Here is a 27,391-nt window from a genome sequence, read left to right as displayed (position 1 = left end):
TCCATCACCTGGTTCTGATCAGAGCAGAACCTCCACTGTGGACCTAAAGGATCCATAACTTCTGCCTCGACCCGGACCGGAGTTACAACCACCGGACCGGACCATGAAAGTTCCAACAGTTCAAATGAACGGCTTGGTTCGTCAGGACAGAAAGTGAATGAACGTTCCTTCTCAGTTTTAGTTCTAGGAAGAACTAAAATCTGGACAGAATGTGGAGGCGAGCTGGGGTTAAAGGTCAAACTAGGCTGTTATTCGTTTGTTTTTGTTCCCTGTTATTTTAAAATAAATGTTTTAACAAAAAAGATTCAAATTACTAATTTAAAAACTATTAATAATCAGATTATTTATTGTGTGTTTATGAAACAATGTTACATTAGCCTGAGTTAAAAGCTGATATAAAAATAAATATCTGATTTCTTCCATTTAAGAACTACAAAAATATAAAAAACAAAAACTTCCTTTTATTGTCATTGTGAAAGAAGCACAACGAAATACAAAATAATCAATAACATCTCAATAGATATAAAATGGTTTTAGAAGTTTTTCTGTCGCGCTGAGTCAGGATTTTCTGATCAATGATGCCAGATCGATATGGAAATGATCCATTTTAAAGTGTTTTCACTCAGGATCGTCTACAGTTATGACGTTAAGGTGACGTCAGATTAAATAGATTCATTGTCACGGACGTTAGATTTTCCGTATGAAGTGATATTTGACCTTTTGGTTTCAGTTTTATTTTATTTTGAAGAGGAATATTTAGACGGGTCACCTGACGCTTTGTTTCCGTCACGTGACCGCGTTGCCATGGCAGCGCCTCTTGTTGCTGCTCCCGCAGATCTGCGGGGTTTGAATCTGCAGCTGATCGGTGAAGGAAGATGGTGAGCAAATCTTTATTTTCATCAATAACTTGGAAGATATTGGCACTAAGGAGTGCTTTAAAGTTCTGTTAGCATGTTAGCTTAGCATCAGCAGCTAGTTCTGTTAGCATGTTAGCTTAGCATCAGCAGCTCTAACGCTGTGGATGTCTCCGGCTTTCCCACCTCCAGCCGCCGAAGAACAGAAACAAGAAGCCCGGAAGGGGAAGGCCTCCGCGGCGGTGGACGCGCTGTCCACGGAGGACATGTCCAAGGACCAGGTGGGAGCCGCCGCGCTGCGCGGTGCTGGCGAGGCTAACTGCTGGCTGGTCGCTCTGCAGCGAACAGACTAAAACACTTCGGTCCGGTTCTGACCAATCCTGACCCGGTTCTGACCAATCCGGACCCGATTCAACCCGTCGGAACCAACATGAAGCAGATGGTTCCGATGTTAGAGAGGAGGAGGAACCGGGGATCGAACCACCGAACCCGGGATTAGTCCTGAAAGCGCGCGCAGCGCCATCTGCTGGACAGCAGGAGGAATTACAAAAAAAATCTGGACATCTGATTGGTCAGAAAGAGGCGGAGGGTCTGACTTCAACTTCCTGTTCAGATCTGATGCTGCTGGTTTCAGTTTGTTCTTCAGATTTTCATCCACATCATTTTCACCTTAATTTAGGAAACATATTCCAAATGTGTTATTGTTTCTAACAGTTATGCCATTCTGTACTTTAGAGTGTTTATGTTGCAACAGCAGATTATAATCATTTTAATTACATATTTAAAATTTGTCTTTCAACTAATAGCAGTAAAGAATACGTTTGACACTTTATATTTATTTCAACGTTCAAGCATAATATGTTTGTAAGAGAAGTGATATTATTGGTATGTATGATTATCAAACCTGAGGAGGATGAAGTGAGGAGACATAGCAGACCGGCACCTGATATGAGCATCATCTGGTTCTGATCAGGCCCGTTTGACAGATTAAAATAACCTTTAAGCAGGAATCAAACATGTTTTCAGTGGCTCTGGATTGGACCAGCAGCCGGTCCGGTCCGGTGAGGTCCGGTCCGGTGAGGTCCGGTCATGTGCGGTCCGGCTGACAGAGTGTCCCCCTGCAGCTGGAAGAGCACGTGGTGCGGCTGCGGGAGGAGCTGGACCGGGAGCGCGAGGAGCGGAGCTACTTCCAGCTGGAGCGCGATAAGATCCGCGGCTTGTGGGAAATCTCCCAGCGGCGGCTGGAGGAGGCGGAGGCGGAGCTGAGGGACAGCGTCCGGCAGAGGGACGAGACCGCGGAGCGCCACCGTGTGGGAGATAACGGTGAGCTCTGTGGGAGCGTGACCTCTGACCCCGCCTCTCGGACCAGATCCCTGATCTGTGTCGGGTTTTCAGGTCTACAAGCAGAAGCTGAAGCACGTCCTGTCTGAGCAGCACAACGCCGCCTGTGAGGTGAAGACGGACGCCGTGACGAGCCGCTCGCTGCAGCAGAAGCAGAGCACGGACGTGGAGCTGGATCTGCGCCGGCAGCTCCGGGATCTGCAGGCGACCAGCGAGCAGAAGACGATCCAGGAGCACGGCGCCGCCAAGGAGCTGCAGCTGGTGAGGAGAACACACAACGCTCTTCCTCTTCTCTTCCTCTCACCCTCCTCTCCCTCCTCAGAAGCACCAGCGGAGCTGATGAGGCTCGGTAACGAGTACGAGCGGCAGATCCACGGTGAGCTCCTCTTCCTCGCCGTCCTTCCTCTTCCTCTGTCCTGCTTCATGCTGCCGGTCGGCTGTTTCCTCCCAGAGCTGGAGATGAGTTTCCACCAGAGGGCGCACTCCCTGATACAAGCGGAGGACAGGAAGCGACGTGCGGCCGTCAGCCAGGTGGAGGAGCGGATGAAGAGCCGCATGGAGTCGCTGATGGAGGAACATGACAGAGTCCGACGTAAAGGAGAGGAATACTTCTCCCAAATTCAGAGGAACCAACAGGAGGAGCTGGAGAGGTGGAAGGTAAGCAGGAAGCTCTGGAGTAAATCCCACTGGATCCTCTGGAGTAGATCCCACTGGATCCTCTGGAGTAGATCCCACTGGATCCTCTGGAGTTTATCCCACTGGGTCCCCTGAGCCCTCCCTCTCTGCTCCAGGGCGAGCTGAAGAAGCTGCAGAACCAGAAGCTGCGGTGGGAGAAGAAGATCTCAGCAGCTGAGCAGGAGAACCAGCATCTGAAGACGACGCTGCAGGAGGTCCAGCAGAAGCTGCCGGAGCTGCACAGACGGCTACAGGAGCACCAGCACTCCAAGCAGAGGATGGAGGTAAGGGGGCGGAGCCAACACCTGGAAGCTGCTCAGCGCCGATGGTGACGATGATGGTGTGTGAGCAGGAGTACCGAGCTCAGCAGAAGCTGGTTGATCAGGAGCTCAGAGACCTGACGGTGGAACACGAGCTGCTGCTGCAGGCCTTCCAGAAGGTAAACCTCTCCCTCCCTCCTCACACTCCTCGCTCCTGCTCCTCCCTGCCGACCCCTCCAGGTGTTCCCCGCAGGTGCAGCAGGAGCGTGACGAGCTGCTGAGGAGGCAGACGCAGAGCATCCTGGACGTCCAGCAGAGGAGCGGCCTGAAGAAGATCCTGCTGCAGAGGAAGCTGGAGGCGCTGAGCCAGACTCTGGAGAAGAAGGAGGCGCAGCTGAGCGCCGCGCTGTCCGTCTGCAGCGTGGAGCCCACGGCGCGCAGCAGCGCCGCCTACAAGCTGCAGGTAAGAGGCCGGAGGGCCGCTCCGCTGGGCAGCACCAGAACTTCTGACCGGCAGTTAAACACCAGGAGGAGTTTAACTCAGGAGCAGCTGATTCATCCTGAAGGAAACCAGACGGTTGTTCAGTCAGCTGTATGAGATTTGACTTTCACTGGAGCAAAACCATGTTGAAGTATTTCTACTCTCAGTACTTCCTGTCTGCAGCAGCGCTTCTTCAGCTTCCTGTGAACTCAAAGTTAGAATCCGCCCTGCAGGAGAGGAGAAGGTCTGGCAGAAGAGAAATCTTCATCCTCCTCACTGAACTCATCATTCTGGTTTCTCTGGAATGTTGGAGGCACAGCAGCAAGGAGTTCGTTAGCTTAGCAACAACTGAGCCGATGACATCACAGAGTGTTTGTTAGCTTAGCAACAACTGAGCCGATGACATCACAGTGTTTGTTAGCTTAGCAACAACTCAGCCGATGACATCACAGAGTGTTTGTTAGCTTAGCAACTCAGCCGATGACATCACAGAGTGTTTGTTAGCTTAGCAACTGAACTAATGACATCACAGAGTGTTTGTTAGCTTAGCAACAACTGAACTGATGACATCACAGAGTGTTTGTTAGCTTAGCAACAATTCAGCCGCTGACATCACAGAGTGTTTGTTAGCTTAGCAACAACTGAGCCGATGACATCACAGAGTGTTTGTTAGCTTAGCAACAACTGAGCCGATGACATCACAGTGTTTGTTAGCTTAGCAACAACTGAGCCGATGACATCACAGAGTGTTTGTTAGCTTAGCAACAACTGAGCCGATGACATCACAGAGTGTTTGTTAGCTTAGCAACAACTGAGCCGATGACATCACAGAGTGTTTGTTAGCTTAGCAACAACTGAGCCGATGACATCACAGAGTGTTTGTTAGCTTAGCAACAACTGAGCCGATGACATCACAGTGTTTGTTAGCTTAGCAACAACTGAGGCCGATGACATCACAGAGTGTTTGTTAGCTTAGCAACAACTGAGCCGATGACATCACAGTGTTTGTTAGCTTAGCAACAACTGAGCCGATGACATCACAGAGTGTTTGTTAGCTTAGCAACTCAGCCGATGAGATCACAGAGTGTTTGTTAGCTTAGCAACAACTGAACTGATGACATCACAGAGTGTTTGTTAGCTTAGCAACAACTGAACTGATGAGATCACAGAGTGTTTGTTAGCTTAGCAACAACTGAGCTGATGACATCACAGAGTGTTTGGTAGCTTAGCAACAACTCAGCCGATGACATCACAGAGTTTGTTAGCTTAGCAACAACTGAGCCGATGACATCACAGAGTGTTTGTTAGCTTAGCAACAACTGAGCTGATGTCATCACAGAGTGTTTGTTAGCTTAGAAACAACTGAGCCGATGACATCACAGAGTGTTTGTTAGCTTAGCAACAACTGAGCCGATGACATCACAGTGTTTGTTAGCTTAGCAACAACTGAGCCGATGACATCACAGAGTGTTTGTTAGCTTAGCAACAACTGAGCCGATGACATCACAGTGTTTGTTAGCTTAGCAACAACTGAGCCGATGACATCACAGAGTGTTTGGTAGCTTAGCAACAACTCAGCCGATGACATCACAGAGTGTTTGTTAGCTTAGCAACAACTGAGCCGATGACATCACAGAGTGTTTGTTAGCTTAGCAACAACTGAGCCGATGACATCACAGTTTGTTAGCTTAGCAACAACTGAGCCGATGACATCACAGAGTGTTTGTTAGCTTAGCAACAACTGAGCCGATGACATCACAGAGTGTTTGTTAGCTTAGCAACTCAGCCGATGAGATCACAGAGTGTTTGTTAGCTTAGCAACAACTGAACTGATGACATCACAGAGTGTTTGTTAGCTTAGCAACTCAGCCGATGAGATCACAGAGTGTTTGTTAGCTTAGCAACAACTGAGCCGATGACATCACAGAGTGTTTGTTAGCTTAGCAACTCAGCCGATGAGATCACAGAGTGTTTGTTAGCTTAGCAACAATTGAACTGATGACATCACAAAGTGTTTGTTAGCTTAGCAACAACTGAACTGATGACATCACAGAGTGTTTGTTAGCTTAGCAACAACTGAGCTGATGACATCACAGAGTGTTTGGTAGCTTAGCAACAACTCAGCCGATGACATCACAGAGTGTTTGTTAGCTTAGCAACAACTGAGCCGATGACATCACAGAGTGTTTGGTAGCTTAGCAACAACTGAGCTGATGACATTACAGAGTGTTTGTTAGCTTAGCAATTCAGCCGATGACATCACTGAGTGTTTGTTAGCTTAGCAACAACTGAACTGATGACATCACAGAGTGTTTGTTAGCTTAGCAACAACTGAACTGATGACATCACAGAGTGTTTGTTAGCTTAGCAACAACTGAGCTGATGACATCACAGAGTGTTTGGTAGCTTAGCAACAAACTGAGCTGATGACATCACAGAGTGTTTGGTAGCTTAGCAACAACTGAACTGATGACATCACAGAGTGTTTGTTAGCTTAGCAACAACTGAGCTGATGACATCACAGAGTGTTTGGTAGCTTAGCAACAACTGAGCTGATGACATCACAGAGTGTTTGGTAGCTTAGCAACAACTCAGCCGATGACATCACAGAGTGTTTGTTAGCTTAGCAACAACTGAACTGATGACATCACAGAGTGTTTGTTAGCTTAGCAACAACTGAACTGATGACATCACAGAGTTTTGTTAGCTTAGCAACAACTGAGCTGATGACATCACAGAGTTTTTGGTAGCTTAGCAACAACTGAGCTGATGACATCACAGAGTGTTTGGTAGCTTAGCAACAACTCAGCCGATGACATCACAGTGTTTGTTAGCTTAGCAACAACTGAGCCGATGACATCACAGAGTGTTTGTTAGCTTAGCAAACAACTCAGCCGATGACATCACAGAGTGTTTGTAGCTTAGCAACAGAGCTGATGACATCACAGAGTGTTTGTTAGCTTAGCAACAACTGAACTGATGACATCAGAGTCGCTACCAGGTTCATAATAGTTGAGAAACTCCTCAGTAGAAAACATGGAGTAAAAACCTTAAGCTAAGGTAGCTAGAAGCTAGTTAGCATGTTGCTACATAAGCTAGCAGAATGGCCTAATTCCAGGTTCTGATGCTAACCGCAGCTTTCAGGAAGTGAAGGAGAATCCCGGTTCTCCTGGGATTATCTGAGTCTGAAACCTGTTTCCAGGAGATTCTGGAGTCCAAACGGACCGCCATGGAGGCTCTGCAGCTGGACCTGGACCAGGCGCCCAGGTCAGTCTACCTGCAGCTTCCCGCTTTCTGTCCTGCAGCTGTTGACATCCTGTATGTCTTCCCGCAGCTGCTGCGCCCTGCAGGACGACGTGGACGTCGCAGTCGTCCCGCCGCTCCGCTCTCCCTCCAGGCCCGCCGAGCCGGTTCTTGAGGAACCTGGACCGGACGGTGCTGACGGAACGGATCTGACTGTTCCGACCAATGAACTTGGATCAATTCGGAACCAGAAACCTTCAGGCGGGTTCACGATGCCGCCGCTTTCTCCCTAGAGCTTCCTGTGTTGAAGCCATCATGAAAAAAAACTGATCTCACATCTGATTGGCCAGCTGGTAGGCTAGCCCCGCCCCTTACTAATGGCCAACAAATCAAAACGCTGGAAGAAAAATTATGAGAAAATGAAAATGTTCACTTTATTGATTTATTTAGATTTAATTTCTATATTTCAGACATTTAAATAATTAGTTCCAGTTTTATATTTGTCTCTCCAGCAGAGAGGAACATTTCGGTCCAACCTGCAGTCGGTTCTGATCCGTTTTCATCGGCTCATCATTTATTGATTTATAGCAGCAAACAGGAAATTTTGTTTCTAGAGAAGCTGCAGATCTTCTCCACAACCATTTGGATCCAGAACTCTGGTTCTGTTTCTTGGTGTCCTGAGCAGCTGAAGGAAGCAGAACCAGGGGTTCTGTAGTCTGTCCTCCAGACTCGTTCTGCAAGACCAAACCGGAGAACCACATGAACAGGAAGGTCCAGGCCTTCGTGGCCGGTTCTGCCTCAGCCGGTTCCGTAGCTGCTGGACTCGAAGACGCCCTTCTTGAAGAACGGAGAAAACTCGCAGATGTTGAACTTGGACAGGCGGAAAACTCCGTCCTCATCGGGTCTGAGAGGAGAACCGGAGCAGGACAGCATGACCTGGAACAGGTTCCTCAGGTACCGCTGGGGACACAGGCAGACGGGTCATCAGAACCACCAAAATCCTAAAGCACTTCTCAGAAACATTAGCTCTGCTAAAGCGTTATTCCAACATAGAACATAGTATTTAGCAGAAGCTAAATACTTCTGCTAAAGTATTTAGCAGAAGTATTCTGGTTTCAATGCTAAAGCGCTAAGCAGGTCACCATGTTGAAACAAACACTGTCGCCCCTGCAGGATCAGGTCTGCCGCTGCAGGATCAGGTCTGCCACTTTACAGTCGTTGAGTTTTTCTAACCGCTGCAGTTCGACTTCAGTCAGGAACGTATTCACTGTCGACTTACAGCAATGCATTCCAGGATCACAGCTGTACTCCAGCTGTGATCCTGGGTACAGGATCACAGCTGGAGGCTCTAAACAATCCATGGGAATCTCAGAATGCATGTTTTAATAAAGTTTATTAAAAAAAACAGAAAACACTACGAGAGGACCCGTAGGCCCGGTTCCGGTCCGGTTCCTACCGATCCGTCGTACCTCCAGGTGGCCGCGGCGCTCCGACCATCCGCTCGTCCCGGTTCCCAAACAGCTTCTTCGGAGGAAACTCCAGAACCGCCAGCTGGAAACAAAGACCATCAGAACCAGAACTACGATCAGGACCGGTTCTGGACAACAGTTTCATCAGAACCAGAACCAACGAGTCAGGTTCTGGCGGCTCACCTCCGGATATTTGGACTTCAGGCTCCTGTGCATTTCTCTGAAGCGGCTGTAGCGTCTGAACACAGTCCAGCTGTCATCCAACACCGACACCCTGATGAACACAGAGCAGCTCTGGGAACCGGGCCGGGGAACCGGCCGCCCCCACCGGGCCCGGCAGAACCCTCAGCGCCTCCCAGCCTAAACCAGAAACTGATTCGATTCACATGAATCTGTTCGGTTCTTTCTGGTTTCAAACTAAAAGGCTAAATGTGAAATTGAATGAAAAGAAATGATGTAATTGTTGCTTCATCTTTCTGAATTCAAAACGAATCCTGGAGGTTTTCATTTTGTTCATTTTGAGTTCAGGTCAGAACCGCCGAGTCCAAACGAGCCGATGCAGAGAAACAGTTTTGCAATTGTTCATTTTCAGCAAGCTGAGCTTTAAACGTTACAAAGCAGCAGATTGATTCTGTTTTCTTTGCTGCGTTTTGAAACTGAAAAAGCAACGAAATCAGAAAGATGCAAACATGATTTATGTCTCGTGTTTTATTTTCATCTGCACCAATAAATAGCTGCTGAATCTGTAAAGTCTTACTTCATGGAGCAGATGGTTTCTGCTGGGAGCGTTGAGGATCAGCTGCTGGTTTTACTGGTTCTGGTCTAAATGTGTCGCTTTGCTCCTGTCGTTTCCATGGTGCCAGTAAACGTACCTGAGCCGAGCGGACTCACCTTGACCTCGAACTCGAAGTGTTCGTCCTTGCCCTGGCCGCGCAGCACGTAGCGCGGGATGCTCACTCTGACGGGCTCCTCGGCGGCGGCGCGCGGCGTCCCGGCCGGGCGCGACATCAGACGCTGCGCAACAAATCACCACCAGCAGGCGGGAAGCAGACGGAAAGAGGAGCAGACAGTAAACGATGGACCCGGAACAATCTGGGAAAAGACCACCAGATCTAAGAAACAACCATCGTTAAAACGGATGGAAACTTTATTTGGTTTCAAATCAGTTACAAACACGCTGCGCAAAATTCAACATCTTGGCTGTGAAATAATAAAAACCGTGACGTGACATCATCATCATTCACCTGCTTCAGCCAGCAGCAGATTCTCCTTATTGCACATTTAAATTCAGTCTTTCTGAAATTAAAGTTAAAAACATTTGAATTTTGTGTTTTCGGTCTTTAATGTTTCGGTCTTTAATGTTTTCGGTCTTTAATGTTTTAGGTCTTTAATGTTTCTGTCTTTAATGTTTTAGGTCTTTAATGTTTCGGTCTTTAATGTTTTCGGTCTTTAATGTTTTAGGTCTTTAATGTTTCTGTCTTTAATGTTTTCGGTCTTTAATGTTTCTGTCTTTAATGTTTTAGGTCTTTAATGTTTCTGTCTTTAATGTTTCGGTCTTTAATGTTTCGGTCTTTAATGTTTCGGTCTTTAATGTTTTCGGTCTGTAATGTTTTAGGTCTTTAATGTTTCTGTCTTTAATGTTTTAGGTCTTTAATGTTTCGGTCTTTAATGTTTTCGGTCTTTAATGTTTTAGGTCTTTAATGTTTCTGTCTTTAATGTTTTCGGTCTTTAATGTTTCTGTCTTTAATGTTTTAGGTCTTTAATGTTTCTGTCTTTAATGTTTCGGTCTTTAATGTTTCGGTCTTTAATGTTTTCGGTCTGTAATGTTTTCGGTCTGTAATGTTTCGGTCTTTAATGTTTTCGGTCTTTAATGTTTTCGGTCTTTAATGTTTCTGTCTTTAATGTTTTAGGTCTTTGATGTTTCTGTCTTTAATGTTTAGGTCTTTAATGTTTTAGGTCTTTAATGTTTCGGTCTTTAATGTTTCGGTCTTTAATGTTTCGGTCGTTAATGTTTCTGTCTTTAATGTTTCGGTCTTTAATGTTTCGGTCGTTAATGTTTCTGTCTTTAATGTTTCGGTCTTTAATGTTTCGGTCTTTAATGTTTCGGTCTTTAATGTTTCGGTCTTTAATGTTTCGGTCGTTAATGTTTCGGTCGTTAATGTTTCTGTCTTTAATGTTTCGGTCGTTAATGTTTCTGTCTTTAATGTTTCGGTCTTTAATGTTTCGGTCTTTAATGTTTCGGTCTTTAATGTTTCTGTCTTTAATGTTTCGGTCGTTAATGTTTCGGTCGTTAATGTTTCGGTCGTTAATGTTTCGGTCGTTAATGTTTCGGTCTTTAATGTTTAGGTCTTTAATGTTTCGGTCTTTAATGTTTTGGTCTTTAATGTTTCGGTCTTTAATGTTTCGGTCTTTAATGTTTCGGTCTTTAATGTTTCGGTCTTTAATGTTTCGGTCTTTAATGTTTCGGTCTTTAATGTTTCGGTCTTTAATGTTTCGGTCTTTAATGTTTCGGTCGTTAATGTTTCGGTCGTTAATGTTTCGGTCTTTAATGTTTCGGTCTTTAATGTTTCGGTCGTTAATGTTTCTGTCTTTAATGTTTCGGTCGTTAATGTTTCGGTCTTTAATGTTTCGGTCTTTAATGTTTCGGTCTTTAATGTTTCGGTCTTTAATGTTTTGGTCTTTAATGTTTCGGTCTTTAATGTTTCGGTCGTTAATGTTTCGGTCTTTAATGTTTCGGTCTTTAATGTTTCGGTCTTTAATGTATCGGTCTTTAATGTTTCGGTCGTGCTGCAGACGGGCTCTGCTGGCTCCATCTTCAGACGCACAGATGGTTGATGAGGATCTGAGCTTCTGCAGAGCAGCCGAAACTTAACTTCCAGGACTCAAACCGACCACCGTTGGAGGGAACGTGGGCAGAGCGCCGCCTTGGCTCCACCATCCGTTTTGGAGTTTGCCGATCGCGATTTGTGAAAACGATGTCGACGTTGAAGCAGACCTCGTTCCTCCTGACCAGCAGACACCGGATGTCCGAACGCCGCCGCAGCTTCAGTCCCTGGAATTGCGGCTGGACGGGAACCCAGCTGGATCCCCGCGGCGCCGGGTGAAACACTCCGTCCTCCCGCAGGAGAGCAACGTGGCTGTCGGTCAGGAGGAACTGGACCAGAGAGTCCTGGTGCAGCCGGACGCTGCTGTAGAGCAGAGGACGAATGTCCGCCAGGGAAGGTTTGCCGGGGCCGTCCATGTTCCCGTGGACAATGTAGAGCAGGTCCGCTAGGACCCGCTTGAATCTGGAAGTGAGGCTCAGACCGATGTCTGACACAATGTCAGGAACCCGGGAGGTCCAATCCAGACAGAGCCATGAGGTCCTGCGACAGCAGCGGGTGACTCTCTGTCGCCTCAGAGAACGTCTCCGGACAGCGAGCCTTCAGCACCGCCTTGCAGAAGTCCTGCGTGAGATCCTGGTTGTGAGTGAAGACTGCCAGAACCGAGTCCTCCCTGGATCCGATCAGACGGACATGCTGCCCTGCCAAACTGATCTGGACCTCCCGGATCTCTTAAGGTCAAAGTGGTGGAAGAGACCGAGGGTGTCCGATGAGTCCTGGTCAGCAGAAACTACCGTCAGGTCCTGTTCTGACAGAAGGAGGCAGGCTGGTTCTGGACTGGGTCGGACAAAGCTGGCCGCTCTGAGCCAGAAGATGCTCAGGATCCTCCTACCTGGTCTGTGAGGAGACAGAGGTTCAGTTCTGTCAATGATTTGCTGGGATGACAGACCATGAAGCTGCGCCAGAGCCGGTGGCAACTCAATGAGACTCTGATAAAACTCTGAGGGGCGGCAGTCCTCTGGACCGGCATTTCTGATCGAGGACACGGAGCCCTTCGGCCACAATGACACGGCCTTCAAACCAAACCCTTGAGCAGTACTGGACAGATCCAAGGAGACTTTGTTTTCCAGGCCAGAGGGAGGTTCTGGTTCAAGTTTTGCTGTCTGGGTCAGTGGAAAATCTCTGGACTTCATGGTGACGTACCGAGAGACGGCACACTTCATATCGTCGACTCCCACATTTCGGATGAAATCTCTCGTGTCCTGAATTCGTCTCTCTGCATCTTTGTAAACATCTGAAAGTTTTCCTGTGAAGTATCCTAAAACATGGCTGCTGTTCGTCTCACTTGGATCTTGGCTGGAACATTTTTCTGAGCTCTTGAACGTTGTTGGTTGACCGCTGGGAGGTTCTGCTTCCTCTGCTCTCCATGGGTACAAGACTTGATTCTTGACTTTTGTAACATACTCCCAAAGGTTCGACTTACTGGTTGTCATGTTCACTGGTTTTTCATTTTCCTCTTGTCTGTTGAGACCACTGATGTCCTGACTCTCAGGTCCCTCCGACCCCCAGCGGTTAAGGGTTTGATTCCTAACCGTTGCAACATAATCCCAAACGTTATTCCGGGTTGAGGATACCCTTTCTGGAGCGTCATCTTTTTCTTGACCCATTTCACTGCCACCAGACTTAATGGACTCTTTGCTAGAGTTGGGTAGCTCAGATAGCTGCTCAGGTTCTTCCTGTCTCAATGGGTTCAGTGTTTGGTTCCTAACTTTAGTGACATAGTTCCAGACAAAGCTCCTTGCAGTCGACACCCTTCCTGCAGCATCACCTCCGTCTTCTTCCGTCTCATCCCTGACTGACCTGTCCTGCTTGGAGGCGATATCGTCTCGACCAGAACTCAGCCACTTGAGCAGTTCAGACTCTCTGGCCGTCCACGGGTGCAGAGTTTGGCTCCTGACTTTAGAAACATAATCCCAAATGTAGCTCCTGTTGGTCAGTTCCTGCCTTCCTGATGCCTCTTTGTCTTGCTCCAACTCTTCATTACCTTCCAGGTTCAACCTTTGATTTTGACATTTTCAAGGTTCTCCAGGAAGTTCTTCCCATTGTCTGACTCCTCTAGCTTAGCTGGAGCGTTGCCAGCGTCTGCTGGATCTTGCTCAGAGATGATAAACTTGCTGCCAGAGCTGTGAGGCTTTAACTGTTGACACTCATCTGCTCTCTCCGTTTTATCTGCTGCATTCTTGACTTTTTCAAGCCGGTCTAAAACGTCGTTCTTCCTATCCAACATTTCTTGTTTCATCGGTTGGCGGGCATCATGTTTTGAGTCCTGTCCAGAGTTGATCAAATCATCAGAAACGTGAGAATTGGACGGTTCCAACTCTTCCTGGACCTGATTTTGAGCGTGGCTCTCACAGTCCAGGAGCTTCTCCACTTCTTGTTTCATCTCTTCATTAGCGTCGGCTTTCCAAACTCGCTCAGACTCGATTAACTCCTCGCCAGAACCTTGCAGTTGTAAAAGATCCAACTCCTGTGCTGCATGGCCGACAACGTTCTGAGCTCGGTTCTTGACATTTTTGAGATGGTCTAACTGGTGGTGCAGATGGCCGATAAATCCTCTGCTTCCAGCTCCACTGAACCGTTGACCTCTTCTTGTTTGTGGCTGATCTGAAGCTTTGAAAGTTCTGGGTCTTCAAACCTCTGATTATCGATTGTTTTCTCAGAGAGGGAATAAATGTTCAACATTTTCTCTACATCCTCAGAATCAGAAAGGAAATAATAACCATTCATGTTGGTTCCACTCAGTTGGTTGGTGGCTTTGTAGCAACAACAGGGTCACAAACAGCTTGGAGCTCCTTCCTTCCAAGAATGTTTACTTCTCCTTCCCACCATTGTTCCTTGTCGAGATCTTTTTCGATCAGGAGTTTATCCAGCCGTTTTTCTCTCCGAGGCTCCAGGAGTTCGGTCTTTGGTTCGTCGAACGCGTTCTGGAGGTCGGGGAGCGAGTTCGCCTCAAACCCCGGAGGAGCCAGGAGGTTAGACCAGCAGGCGTTCTGTGAGCACAAGGGGGAAGTCTGTGACTACATCGCTAAGAAGGACGGCAAATGTGCGTGAATTAAACCGAAGTCCATGATCCGCCCAATCAGAATTACAGTCCAACCACCAGGTGAGAAACGAGACATTTAAAGTGGCAGCATCAAGAGGCTGACGTGCAAATTACACACAATTATTTTAGACAAAGGGTGATTTTAATCATTTGGGCTGAAGTTTTAATCCGTTTCCTACAGGCACGAAGATAATTTGATTATTTAATCTAATGATTCTCTTCCCACTTCGGAGCAAAACTTTCCGACCCAAACTGGATTTTCATAGAGACTCAAAACTATTCATACGGTACACTGCCCACTGTAGCATGACACCGCTTGGCTAGCTGCGCTTCACCTGGCGCTGGCCAACAATCACATTGTTCTGCATTTCCTCCCGAAGGTTTTCATGACCCTCCAGATCCTGATTAGCCAGAAGGATCTCCCTGATCCGGGCAGTTCTGGTTCTGGACTCATCCAGCAGGGTCCGGAGGTACTTCTCCAACCCACAGGGTCGGTTTCTGCAGAACCGACTCTGATCGGCCGGACCACTGCGCCCACAATCATTTGAACCGGAACACAGTCGCAGACCGAACCACATCGCAACACTCTTCAGTGTGGAAGCTGCTACAGAGAAAGATGGCAGAGCAGCCATTTTGACTGGACCGGGTCAGCCTGGGCCAGTCTCTAGTCCATCTTAACAACAGATGCTAAAAACAGCTTTGAATGTCAACTGCACATCAATAAAGCTCTGCTCTCACACCCAGTGTGACGGCGCCTCTAATACAAATGATTATTAGCTAAATTAACATCATGCAGTTTACATGCAGCACAAATTACCCTAAACTCACCTCATACTTCAACCTTCGTGGATTTATCTTCTGCAGTTTTTCATCTTCCTGAAAACAAAGATTTAAAATTAACAGCATCAGAAAATTTTCCCATAAGTTCTACAACCAGGTGGATTTACTAGATCATGGTTCATGTAAGATGAGGCGGCGAACAGATCCAAGAACAAGCCGGACAAAATAAACCCAGGAAACCATATTATTAAGGTCATGCAGGGGTCAAGGTCAGGGCTCCTGGTCTTACCTCGTCTGTTAGCCTAACAGAGCTACAGTCGCTAACTTCCTCCTCGTCCTGCAGAGTCGAACAGGTCAACTTCAGTTCTGGACAAACAAGCTACACCTGACAGAACTCAACAGAACCGCCGGCTGGACCCGACTCAGAGGTCTGGGGTCAAAGGTCATACCCGGAGAGAGTCGCAGGACACGGACAGATCCACGCCGCCGCCGTTCAGGAGGTTCATCTTCCTCAGCCGGCGCTGCACTTCCTCCTCGATGTAGGCGTTGATCCTGCTGGAGCATCGGAGCCTTAGAGCCGGACCGGAACCAGAACTGGAGCCAGAATCAGAACCGGGCCTACCTGTCATCGGACAGCGGCAGCAGCGGGTTCAGACTCTGCATGTGTCCGACCGGGGAGCTGCTGTGACCCATCTTCTCCTCGGTACCGACCGACTGGGCCCGGTTCTGGTTCTCGCTCTCGTTGATGCGCCGCCGCAGCTCCTGGATCTCCTGCTCCACCCTGCAGAACAGAACCGGAGTCCTGAGTTCGGGTCGGACCGGCCGGGTCGGCCAGTAAGACCGGAACCAGAAGCGGACCTGCGGCGGTCCGGCCGGGCGTGGCACCGGTCGGGCCTGAGGGCGGCGTGGCGGCGCTCCAGCCGGGCCACGGCCCGCTCCAGCGCCTCCCGCTGCTGCGCCTCCCTCCAGGCCAGGATCTCCCTCTCCTTGCGGCGGACCTTCTCCTCCTGCCGCGCCACGTTGGCCGTGAACTCGCAGCTCTCCTGCAGCTGCTGCAGCTGCTGCGCGCCGTGCCGTGCCCGGTGCAGCTTCTCCTGCATCTCCTCCAGTTCCTTCTCCACCTGGAACAGCGTGTTGTCCAGGCCGGTCGGCGCCGCGCCGCGCCGCAGCACCTCCTGCGCCCGCCGCTGCTCCTCCGCAAGCGCCGGCAGCGAGCCGGCGGCCATGTTGGCCAGCTGCCGCTCCTTGAAGTGCAGGCGCTGCTGCGTCTGGCGGAGCAGCGCCTCCTCCTGGCCGCCGTCATCCTGCGGCGCCCTCTGCTGGCGCTCCTTCAGGCTGCGCACGAGCTGCTGCATGGCGCTCCTCTCTTCTGCCACCTCCTGCTGCAGCAGCTCCCTCTGCTGCTGCAGCACCTCCTGCAGCCGCTGCAGCTCATCCACCTGCGCCTCCTTGAAGGCCAGGTACTGCTTTTGGACGGAGCGCGCCTCCTTAGCGGCGTCCTCGCCGTCAGTGCGCTCGGCGGCCTCCTTGGCTCGCAGCAGTGCCTCCCTGATCTCCGCCAGGACACGCCGCTCCTCCTCCAGGCGTCGCGCATCCTCTCTGGCCAGCAGCGCCGCCGCCGCCTCCTGCGCCTCCCGCAGTTGCTCCTCCAGCCGGGCGACCAGACTCAATTGCTCCCGCTCCTGTTCCTCCAGCCGCCGCCGCTCTGCCTCCAGCCGCGCCTGCTGCTCCTTGCGCTCCCTCTGCAGCCGCTTCAGCTCGCGGCAGATCTCCGTCTGCTCCGCCACCTCCTGCTGCTCCTGCTGCTCCTCCTGCTGCAGCTTCCTGCGCTGCAGCGCCACCTCCTGGACCTCGGAGCGCCGCTCCTCCTCGAAGCGCTCCTTCTCGGCCAGGAAGTCCCGCAGGCGGCTCTCGATGTCCTGGCTGCGGCGGCGCAGGCTCTCCTCCTGCCGCAGGATGCGCTGCTGCACCTCCTGCGACTCCTTGCGCTGACTCTCCACCTCCTGCTGGAGGCGCTCTAGTTCCGCCTTCTCACTCAGCTGCTTCTCCTCCATCTCCTTGATCAGCGTCCTGCAGAAACACGAGCACAGGAAGTCAGGAAGTTTAACATTCCGCCCAGATTTCGGTCCGACTGGCAGCAGTCATGGAGGCCAACAAAACAGTAAATGCAACAAAAAAATGCTGCGACCACAGAAAACAGAAGCAAAAATAAACGCCGCAAACTGGCTGCACTAACGTTGTTCCTCCAGACCACCAGGGGGAACCGACCCAACCGTCTGCAACCAGAACCTCAGGGGTATTCAGAAGAAAGAGGAAGAAAAGCTTTGTTATCCTTCATGTCTTCTGCAATACTATAGAACAGACCCCCGGCTCCCCCTAGTGGTCTGGAGGATTTATGTTCAGTGGAGCAAGTTTTACATCTTTATAGATTTAATGTTTTTGCCATTTTCAGCATTTTTAGTTTTGCTTCTATTTCCTGTAGTTGTAACTTTTAAGTGTTTCTGTGATGTTAACGACCCATAGATCTCATTAATCTGTGAAATTAAGGATAAAATAAGAATAAAATTCCAGGTCGGTCCCTGAGGAACGCCTCAGGGCTGCCAGAAAGAGGCGGGCTCACAGGAGACAACAACCAATCAAAACGCTCTGAGATCCACATTTATAACTCCGAGTTATAAATAGTAAAACAACAATAAAATGTGAGACTATGATTATGTTGCAGCATCTGGCTGCAGCGGCCACGCCGGCAGACACGTTAGCGGACATGCTAAGTGAGCGCCGGTTTACCTCTTCATCTCCAGCTTCTCCAGCTCTTCTCTCTGCTGCCTCTCGAACTCCAGCCTGCGGAGACAAACACCGTTAGCATCTGTTAGCGTCCGGCACGTCTTCTGAGGAACACCGCGGGACGTGACGGGCCGAGTGGACGGAGGCGGCAAACAAAATCAAGCTGGAGGTGAAACTCCAGGGACGACACAGAGTCTGAGAGGACAGGAGCAGCAAGCTGATGGCAGACAGACAGGTGGACGGACGGGTCAGTTAGACAGGAAGTGGACGACTACCTGAGGAAGACGGGGCCCTTCTGAGTGAAGAGACTGCCAACGGGACAGGGACATAGTTAGTGCTGGTCCAGATCCAATCAGCTCAGATCAATAACCAATAATCATAACAGTTCTTCTTCTGTGGTGCCGAGTCAAAACTGAACTGTTCTCCGAAAAATGATTAAATTCCAAGACAAAACGCTAAAAGACCTTTAAAATCAACAGGAAATAAAACCAAGACTGAGGCAAACAGAAGGAAACCAGGAAGATGAAGGAAAATGAGAAAAACTGGAAAAAAGTAGAAAACTTGTTTTACATGTTAAAACCTTCAGCTAAAGGAATCAATTCATCTTGTTCAGTTGAAGGAAGCAGGCTGAAGTTCAAATTGTTTTTAAATGCTTAAAATCTTCAACTGGAAACATTTGTGTTTCTCATCACTTCTGCACTTTTTCCTTCCATGCAACTTTCCAGTGAAAACATAGGCCTCTGACTGAGTTCGGTTATGGAGGAGATATGCTGGTCGGCTCTGTAGACCTGGATGGCGGAGTCCAGAACCCGTCCAGAACCTGAACAGGTCTGGATTAAAAAACCTGCATTGATCTGATGCAACGTTTGGTTTTCATTCTCTGAACCAGAATCGACGTTAATCAACGAGTTTCACCGAATGTCGGCTCCTTCATGGAGGAAACGTCTCGATGCGGGAGCTTCAGGCACCGATCAACGAGTAAATGTGAGATTCTCAGAACCAGAACCACAGCAGGATGTGAGGTTCTGATGGTTGGACTCACCCCGGGTTGTACAGCATCACGGTGGACAGGTTCTCACAGGACTTGGACAGGTCCGTCATGGACAGGCTGAACGAGGACAGGAGGCCGCTCTGAGGAGACAGAGCAGGTTCTACAGAACCATGCTGGACTCAGCTGAACCTCACCGGAACGCCCCGACCGGCCCTGAACTCACCTTCCTCTTCTCCCTGAGCTTGGCTGCTTCCTTGGGATGGTTGAAGCGAAACATGTTGGTCCGGCCCAGCAGAATAACAGCTCCTGCACCACAGACAGAAGGACAACCAGTTAATGACCGATCGAGTTCCCAGAACCAGAACCTTCAGAAACTGGAGGACCTGAAAGAATCCACAGAAAACAAGAAGAGCTTCATGTTCTCATGGTGACACACAGGCAGAGCCAGCAGGGTTGTGTCAGTGCCTTAGCGCTAGCTTCAGCTAATTATGCTAATTGTGTTGGGCCAGGGCTTTAGCATTAGCTTCAGCTAATTATGCTAATTGTGTTGGGCCAGGGCTTTAGCATTAGCTTCAGCTAATTATGCTAATTGTGTTGGGCCAGGGCTTTAGCATTAGCTTCAGCTAATTATCATGCTAATTGTGTTGGGCCAGGGCTTTAGCATTAGCTTCAGCTAATTATCATGCTAATTGTGTTGGGCCAGGGCTTTAGCATTAGCTTCAGCTAATTATGCTAATTGTGTTGGGCCAGGGCTTTAGCATTAGCTTCAGCTAATTATGCTAATTGTGTTGGGCCAGGGCTTTAGCATTAGCTTCAGCTAATTATCATGCTAATTGTGTTGGGCCAGGGCTTTAGCATTAGCTTCAGCTAATTATCATGCTAATTGTGTTGGGCCAGGGCTTTAGCATTAGCTTCAGCTAATTATCATGCTAATTGTGTTGGGCCAGGGCTTTAGCATTAGCTTCTTCTAATTATGTCTGTAAAACGCTTTAGCATTAGCAATCTGGAGATGCAGCTTCAGTGGAACCATAATTAGCGCTAGAGATTTAGTGAAGCTAACTTTCAGTTAATGGTGTCCACTGCTGAGCAGTTTGATTCCAGCTTTGTCCTGCCATGTCGATGTGCCTCTGGGCAAGGCACTTAACCCCAAATTGCCTACCGGTCTGCGTCTCGGTGTATGAATGTGTGCGAATGGGTGAATGTGACTCCAGTGGAAAGCGCTTTGAGTGATCAACATGACTGGAAAAGCTCTATAAGTTCAGTCCATTCCGTAGTTACACCAGGCAGTGAAATAAATACTCGGGTTCTTTTGGATCCGCACCCTGGTTGAGCTGCACCGGCGCCGCCACCAGAACCCCGTTGACCGAACACAGAGCCCCGCCGAGCGGCACCAGGGTCACCGTTCCATTCTGGTTCTCAAACACGCAGTGGTCGCTCTCCAGGTCCAGGCCGTGCAGAACTGCAGGAACAGAGCAGAACGTGAGCGCGGCATCAGAACCAGAACCAGAACCACCAGTGGTCTTCATCAGACGGAGACGACTCACTGATGTCCTGTTCGCTGGACGCGTCTTCCCGGCCCACATACGTCCGTCCCTCCTGAGACACAAAACACACGTTTCATGAGCAACCTGAACGCCTCGCGGCCCGACTCCAGTCTGACCCGACGGCGCCACCTTCAGGTGGTAGAGGATGATGCCGGTGCTGAGCAGGTCGTCGTCGATCCCGATGAGGTGAGGCAGCTCCGAGTCCAGAACCACGCCGATGCCTTCCTTCCGCAGAGCCAGCGTCTCCTCCTGCAGCGCAGAGGAGGAGGAGTCGGACCGGGTCGGGACCGGGCCCGGTCTGACGGGGCCTGGACCGGGCCCGGTCCGACGGGGCCCTCTTACCTTCAGGATGTTCTGCGTCTCGTTCCATTTGTTGGTCCACTCCTTGGTCAGCTCCAGAACCTGCGGACCAAAGCAGCAGAGTGAGCCATCGGACCGGGTCGCCCAGTGGACCTCAGGAGGTTTTCAGAACGTTTCCGTCCTCCATGTTGTCTGATGTGGACCGACCCGGGCCTCGTTCTGGTGCAGCTTCTCCTCCATGCTCAGAGCCGTGGGCGAGTCCAGCAGAGCGATCTGAAGCAGAGGAGGGAAAACCGTTTCAGGTGATTTTGGCCAAGGAAACCATGGTGCTGCCGCTACCAGAACCGGTAATTGGGTCGCCGAAACCGTTCAAACAGCCGAGCTCTGCTGCTTCACGAAGACCTGACTGGTGGGATTATTTTTATTGTCATGATATTAGCGAACAACGATGAGCTGTAAAACGTGACGTGGGGACCCATCAGGAAAACCAGTCCTTCTGGAGCGCCTCAGGGTTCAGCACTCGAGTTTTCTGATATTCAGCTAAACTGACCCGTAAATCCAGTCAGTTAGGCGTCTTGGTTTTCGGAGGTTATCGTCGTGAGACGTCGTTTTGATGTTCCTGGTATTAAGTGCGGCGTGGCGCCGTTCGCCGCCTGAGCGTTCACCTGGTTTCCCTGCAGCAGCAGCGCCTTGAGCCGGGCGATCTCCGCCCGCAGCTCCCTGATCAGCCGGACGTTGGAGTCCTCGTTGACGGTGGGTTTGTTGATGATGTTCTTGGCTCGGTTGGCGTAGCGCAGGGTGCTGAGCGTCTCGCCGTAGTTCACGTCGGCGGGGGAGATGGCTGCAAAGACCAAACAGTCAGGCTTTTACTCTGACCGGTTGGCGGCGGTGGCGGCAGCGGCGGTGGCGGCAGCGCTCACTTGCGATCATAATGGTCTTGGCGTTGCCACCCAGGCTGTCCTTCAGCAGCCAGGTCAGCACCGAGTCTCTGTAGGGGACGAACACCGTCTTCTTCTTCTGGTTGGCGTTCCCGCCGTCCGGCGCCATGTCAGCTGGATGGAAACAGAGACGACGGCTCAGAACCGGAGCGGCAGCCGCGGTGGCGCCTTAACACGGCGGTCCTGACCCAGAGCGGAGATGACGTTGCCCAGCGTGACCAGCGACTTGTTGATGTTCCCGCCCTCCTTCAGGCGGGCGCCGGTGGCGCCGGTGGCGTCGGCGCGCTCGCTGCCGGCCAGGTCCACCAGGTGGATCTTACTCACCGTCTCGCTCGGCATCTCCGCGTCAAACTTGGCCTGAAATCAGACGCGGCGGTCACTTGGGCCCGCCAACACGAGGTCGTGGGATTGGCCGACGCCACCGACCTGCGTGAAGTTGATGGTGAAGATGGCGTGGGAGCGGCTGCTGACGTCGTTCATGCCGGTGCTGGCGGTGGTGCGGTTGATGTTGCCCGCCTCCATCAGCTCCTCCACGTCGCTGTAGTTCTGCACCAGGTGTTTGGACAGGTCTGCGCCGCAACACAAACCCACCACACTAATCAGAAAAACTGAAAGCACACTGAAAACATGTCAGATATTAATGGAAACACCAGAAAGACGTGAAAAAAACATGAATTTTGGAAAGCCGGGTTAACGCCCATGAAGCGGCGCTGAACGGCGCCGGCGGCCGCTACCTTCCACGTACGGCCCGTCCTTGGGATGTCGCGGACGCGCAGGTTGTAGGTGTGGCTGGACGCTCAGCAGGTCTCTGACTCGCTCGTTGTAGATCTCCAGGTAGCTGGAGGGACGACAGGTCAGCTTCTGGTGTTCGACCCGTTTGGGTTCTGGTTCAGTTTGTCTCCAAGAAATGAGGCAAAAAATAACCAGATAAAGAGAAAGTGCCGTCGCCATGGTGACTCCCGCCTTCTCTGGCAGCCCACAGCACCACTCCTCCTCAGCTCAGCTGTGCTCAGAGCTGATCTTCGCGGTCGGCTTCCGTAGCGCCACCTGGTGGACTTACCTGACCTCGGTGCGGAACGAAGCTTCGTCTCGACGCGACGCGTCAGCGATCTGACCGAACAGACCCTCGCAGATCCGGGGAATCAAACCGGCGTCGCCCTGGGGGAAAACGGCCTGTTACCATGCAAACGCTGCTGCCTCATTCTGAGGTTACTGCAAATTTTCCACTAAAATGATCAGAAAGTTGAGCTCCAGTAACTCTGGCTCCAGTAACTCTGGCTCCAGTAACTCTGGCTCCAGTAACTCTGGCTCCAGTAACTCTGGCTCTCACCTGCAGGGGGCAGCGTTTCCCCAGAATGGATCTGTTTTACCAAATGTAAATATTTCATGAAAATGATTTCACTCTGTGCTTAATTTTAAATAAAGTCATAATTGGGAATTTTCAGTGGCAGGTCGTCACTGAAATGTTTGGGAAGTTCTGGTTTAAAGAATTAAATGTCTGCTTGTTATTTTCTTGTATTCATAGAGTTTGCTGGAAAATATGGCAAAATTCCTCAAGTTGAGCCACAAAAACAGAAGAAAACAACGCAAGAGAAAAACTCTCCTTCCTGTCTGAATCTCTTCTCCTGCGTTTTGAATCCACGGTTTTTATTGATCTAAATTAACTGAACACTTCAGTTTCCAGAAGAACTGGCCTGATCCGTCCATTCAGGCGTCCAGGTCAAACCGCGTTCATTCAGCAGTAGAAGAAGAAGAAGCAGCTCCTGCCAGATCCAATCAGAGCCAGACTGAGCACTTCCCTGAGGGACTCCTCTGACCTCTCAGCACAGATTGTTCTCTGGAGATCAGAGAACCAAATCTGTTGTCAGCACAAACAGACGAACCGGCCATATCATCAGGAGAGAGGGCAGCACCACAGCGCCCCCACAGCTCCCCCACAGCGACCCCACAGCTCCCCCACAGCGCCCCGTTAGCAAAGGTAAAGATGGCCGCCGCGGCGCTCCATTAGCAATGGTAAAGATGGCCCCGGGCGCTCCGTTAGCAATGGTAAAGATGGCCGCCGCGGCGCTACATTAGCAATGGTAAAGATGGCCGCCGCGGCGCTCCGTCTGACTACATTTACTTTGAAATGACTGAACGCAGCTGAATGTTCTTGAATCTCAGACCAAACCTGCTGGGAGTCTCAGCTGGAAGCTGAGGGTCAAAGGTCGTGCTTCAGTTCTGTCGGAGAAATCAACCCACACATTCATAAATGGAGGCCCAGCACTGTGGAAGGCTGACTTGGACTAGGCCATCACTTGTTTGTTGGATTTCTCCCACTGAGCCAACCAGTCTGAGCAGAAGCAGCTACTGGTTTCCACTGGACAAACTTTCTCTCTCTTTTCTCGTCCAGAACAAACTCAGCCAGACGTCCAATCAAACAGATCGATAGCCGTCTCCACGGCGACCAGCTCTGCAGCCGCTACTGGGAACCAGTGCGAGTTCTTACTGGGAACCAGTGCGAGTTCTTACTGGGAACCAGTGCGAGTTCTTACTGGGAACCAGTGCGAGTTCTTACTGGGAACCAGTGCGAGTTCTTACTGGGACGCCCATCATGGTGTAGGACTTCCCGGATCCGGTCTGTCCGTAGGCGAACACGCAGGCGTTGTATCCCTCGAAGGCTGCCTTCAGCACGTCGGAGCCCAGGTCCCTGAACACCTGCGGAGGTCAGAGGTCAAAGGTCACAGCAGCACCTTTGCGGTTCGCCACCGCTCCGTGCCGCCGGCCTCACCGTTTCCTGGGAGACGAAGGCGCGGCTCCGTCCGTCCGCCGAGTCGTAGGAGAAGTCGTAGGTGAAGGTTCTGACCCGTTCCCTCATCGAGTCGCCGACCACGCCCTCTGGGACCTGAGGGGCAGACAGACCGAAGCTCTGGTTCTGACCGGTTTGGACCAGAACCAGAACCAGAACCCAGCTAACCTTCAGGTTGGTGATGCTGGTCTTGCTTCCCTCCATCCTGATGATGCATTTGGCCTCCAGCTCTTTCTCCCTGGAGGAGAAAACATCTGGATCAACATCTGGATCAACATCTGGTTCCGACCCGCTTCTGGTTCAAATGTTAAAGATTCCTGAGTCTGAACGACATTTCCATGCGACGCATCACGCTTCCTGAACAGGTGACCAGCTCTTTTCCTAAACCTCTGTCTCTTTAAGTCAAGCTGCTGCTGGCCACGCCCCCAACTCAGCGTTTACACTCGCATGTCAACATGGCTGCAAACAAAAACAATAACACAACTGTATATCTTTGACAAGCAGAAGTGGAGCCTCCTGCACATCCAACCAGAGTGCAGCAAATTGCTATAATTTCCTTTTGTGTTGTATTTATATTCTTATTATATTTACTGTGTACCTTGTATTTAATTTGTATTTTTTTGTATTCTTTTATGTATGCTCACTGTGTGCCACATTTTTGCCTGTAAGCTGCTGGTAACTATAATTTCCTGAGGGAGTCTTCCCAAGGGATCAATAAAGTCAAGTCTAAGTCTCTAACTGGTTCCTGGATGGTGAGTCAAGAGCAAAACTCTGGTCTTTTCCAGCAGCCATTGTACAGCGAGAAACCAGCTGACCAACCGGATGGCCTCAGCCGGGGTTGCTAGGTAACTGTCTGTTCCTGCTGATTTGAGACGTTACATTCTGGAGGTTTTTGAAAAAACATAAAATCATTTGTAAAAGCAGCCTGGTGGTTTCATTAAGCGCTTCATCTGTTAGAAGAGACAGAAGAGACCAAAATCAAGATCAAAATGTGCAAAAAGTGGATTTTAAACAACAGAAACGGCATTTATTGAGCCAGAGAACCGGAGAGAACAGAGCCACAGGAAAACCAGGAGGTTTGCTGAACCCGACTCATTTCTGTTTCATCTGCAGCGACTAAACGGACATGAGAACAATAAAAACTGAGGAGAACGAAACTAAAAGAATTCCCTGGTTCATCGATGGATCCAGGTTTTGGAGCAACACAACGTCCAGAAATTCAGTTTAATGTTTAACTGCCTGCCTGCCGCACCAATCAGCTGACTAGTAAAACCCTGCAGCCGGATCCGATACTCACAAGCAAACAAAACACATAAAACCACAAATATTAACCAACAACGTGAAAAAAACAGAAATACTTTCACAACCAGAATATAAGCCAGTTAATAAACTACCAAAAACAGACAAAATGTATAAAACCAGTCAGATGTTAAGTCACAACAGAACCAGACAGACTCCGGTTCTGCTGAGGCTCAGAGGTTCTGGACCGGAGAACCGGAGCGGCTGCTCCAGAACCGGCCCGACTTCAGCAGAAATCTGTTATCTGACAGTAACAACAGCAATGTTACGTAAAACTGGGTCAAAGGTCACTGCAGGCGACGGGTTGGCTTTGGTATGAGCGCCGGTTCTGGGACTGAACTTTGTGTAAAGAACCTCAGAGTCCAAAGATCGTCCTCACCGAGACTCCTGTTTGCTTCGACACATTTATTCACAGGATTTCACCAGATAATCAGACATGAAGCATTTCAGTTAAAAACACAAGTAAATGTTAAAACGTGTCAGATTGGAGATCAGCACATCAATGTTGCTGTCTGGGCAAAGCAATTATGACATAAGATTAATAATCAATCAATAGCAAATCAATTTCTCTAAAGGTTTCTAGTCTTTTCTTCAGAAATGATTTGAACACATTTTAAACTCAATTAATAAACTTTTACTATTAATTTATTTCCATAAAATCAAACTTTCTGCATGAAGCTGTTTCTGGATGCAGAGACCATCAAACTGATGAAGAGGAGAAAGATGAAGAGGCAGATGACTCCTCTGACGTCATGATGACCCAGAATGATTCAGATTATCAGCCAGATTACAGAAATGTTGATGCCGCGGGAATACTGGAGGATGTATTAATTGATCCCGCCTCTCTAATTCCTTCGTTTGGGATTATTGCTTCTCCAAACCTCAAAATACAGAAACTTGAAATGTTGTTAAATCTCCACATCCCAAACCAGAACCTGCGGGTCTGGGTTCATTTAGAGCAGAGAAAGGTGGAGCAGCCTGGTCACCTGCGGACACCTGCCGCCCGCATTCAGGCCAAAAACAGCCGCAAACTGCGACAAAACGTCCACAGAATCACCTTTACCGCAGCGGCGGTCAGTAACCAACATCCAGCCGAAACCGCTGGAGGGACCAGGAAACCTCCGCGTCCGCCACTCACCGCCTGTTCATCGGCCTGAGCCGCACAGCCACCCGGACAGACGCCATCTTTCATCCCGCTGCAGCGCGCGCTGTCCCGGTCACGCAGCCTGCGGCTTCCCGCTCCCCTTTATAGCAGCGGCTAGCCGTTAGCCAGCAGCTAGCGGTTAGCCGCTGGCTAACGGCGCCGGGGGCAAAGATCCGCAGATAACCGGCGGTCTGAGGGCCAAACTCTGTTGATAGCAATGGGGGAAGAGGCGAGGAATGGATAAATGTTATCGGAACCGGAGCACCGAGTCGCAGCCGGAACCGGAGCACGTCCCGGATCCCAGTCATCCACAGAGCGCTAGCTTAGCCTGACCGGCCGCTTCATCAGCTGATATAAACAGTCGGACTTATGGAAGGCCTGAAGGGACAAAAATGTTTCCTGGGCCGTTGATGTTCTGGACGAAAAACAATTATTACCAAAACGGGAGACATTTAAAAAATGTTTCCCTAGAAAGTATCCTGTGAGACATATTTTTTATTTTTTACATTTCCTCACAAAAGCCTTACTTTCCCATGCAAGACTTTTGCTTCTCCTCACAATAATATTTTTGTAAG

The 27,391-nt window shown here is 49.8% G+C and overlaps 1 protein-coding gene and 1 pseudogene across 1 annotated transcript; one reads left to right on the top strand and one right to left on the bottom strand.

Moving 5' to 3' along the window:
• The first annotated feature begins 591 nt into the window (after positions 1–591).
• LOC129355570 (dynein regulatory complex subunit 4-like) lies at positions 592–7,029 on the top strand (annotated as a pseudogene).
• Positions 7,030–7,263: 234 nt separating this feature from the next.
• LOC129355555 (kinesin-like protein KIF16B) lies at positions 7,264–27,187 on the bottom strand. The gene is given in 29 exon segments (XM_055025153.1): positions 7,264–7,814; positions 8,324–8,345; positions 8,347–8,405; positions 8,507–8,597; positions 9,216–9,337; positions 15,077–15,124; positions 15,478–15,580; positions 15,651–15,870; positions 15,873–17,098; positions 17,816–17,869; positions 18,855–18,943; positions 19,027–19,109; positions 20,125–20,262; positions 20,348–20,399; positions 20,477–20,596; positions 20,690–20,749; positions 20,855–20,920; positions 21,313–21,488; positions 21,568–21,699; positions 21,774–21,942; positions 22,012–22,154; positions 22,320–22,349; positions 22,352–22,383; positions 22,385–22,423; positions 22,646–22,743; positions 24,166–24,282; positions 24,356–24,469; positions 24,542–24,611; positions 26,811–27,187. Coding segments are annotated over 29 exon segments (3,882 nt in total). The 5' UTR covers positions 26,858–27,187; the 3' UTR covers positions 7,264–7,652.
• Between the last annotated feature and the right edge of the window lie 204 nt (positions 27,188–27,391).

This window comes from Poeciliopsis prolifica, unplaced genomic scaffold, assembly GCF_027474105.1.
Source record: "Poeciliopsis prolifica strain line A6 unplaced genomic scaffold, Auburn_PproV2 SCAFFOLD138, whole genome shotgun sequence".
Classification (NCBI taxonomy): Eukaryota; Metazoa; Chordata; class Actinopteri; order Cyprinodontiformes; family Poeciliidae; genus Poeciliopsis; species Poeciliopsis prolifica.
This window is presented reverse-complemented; position numbering and strand designations above follow the sequence as displayed.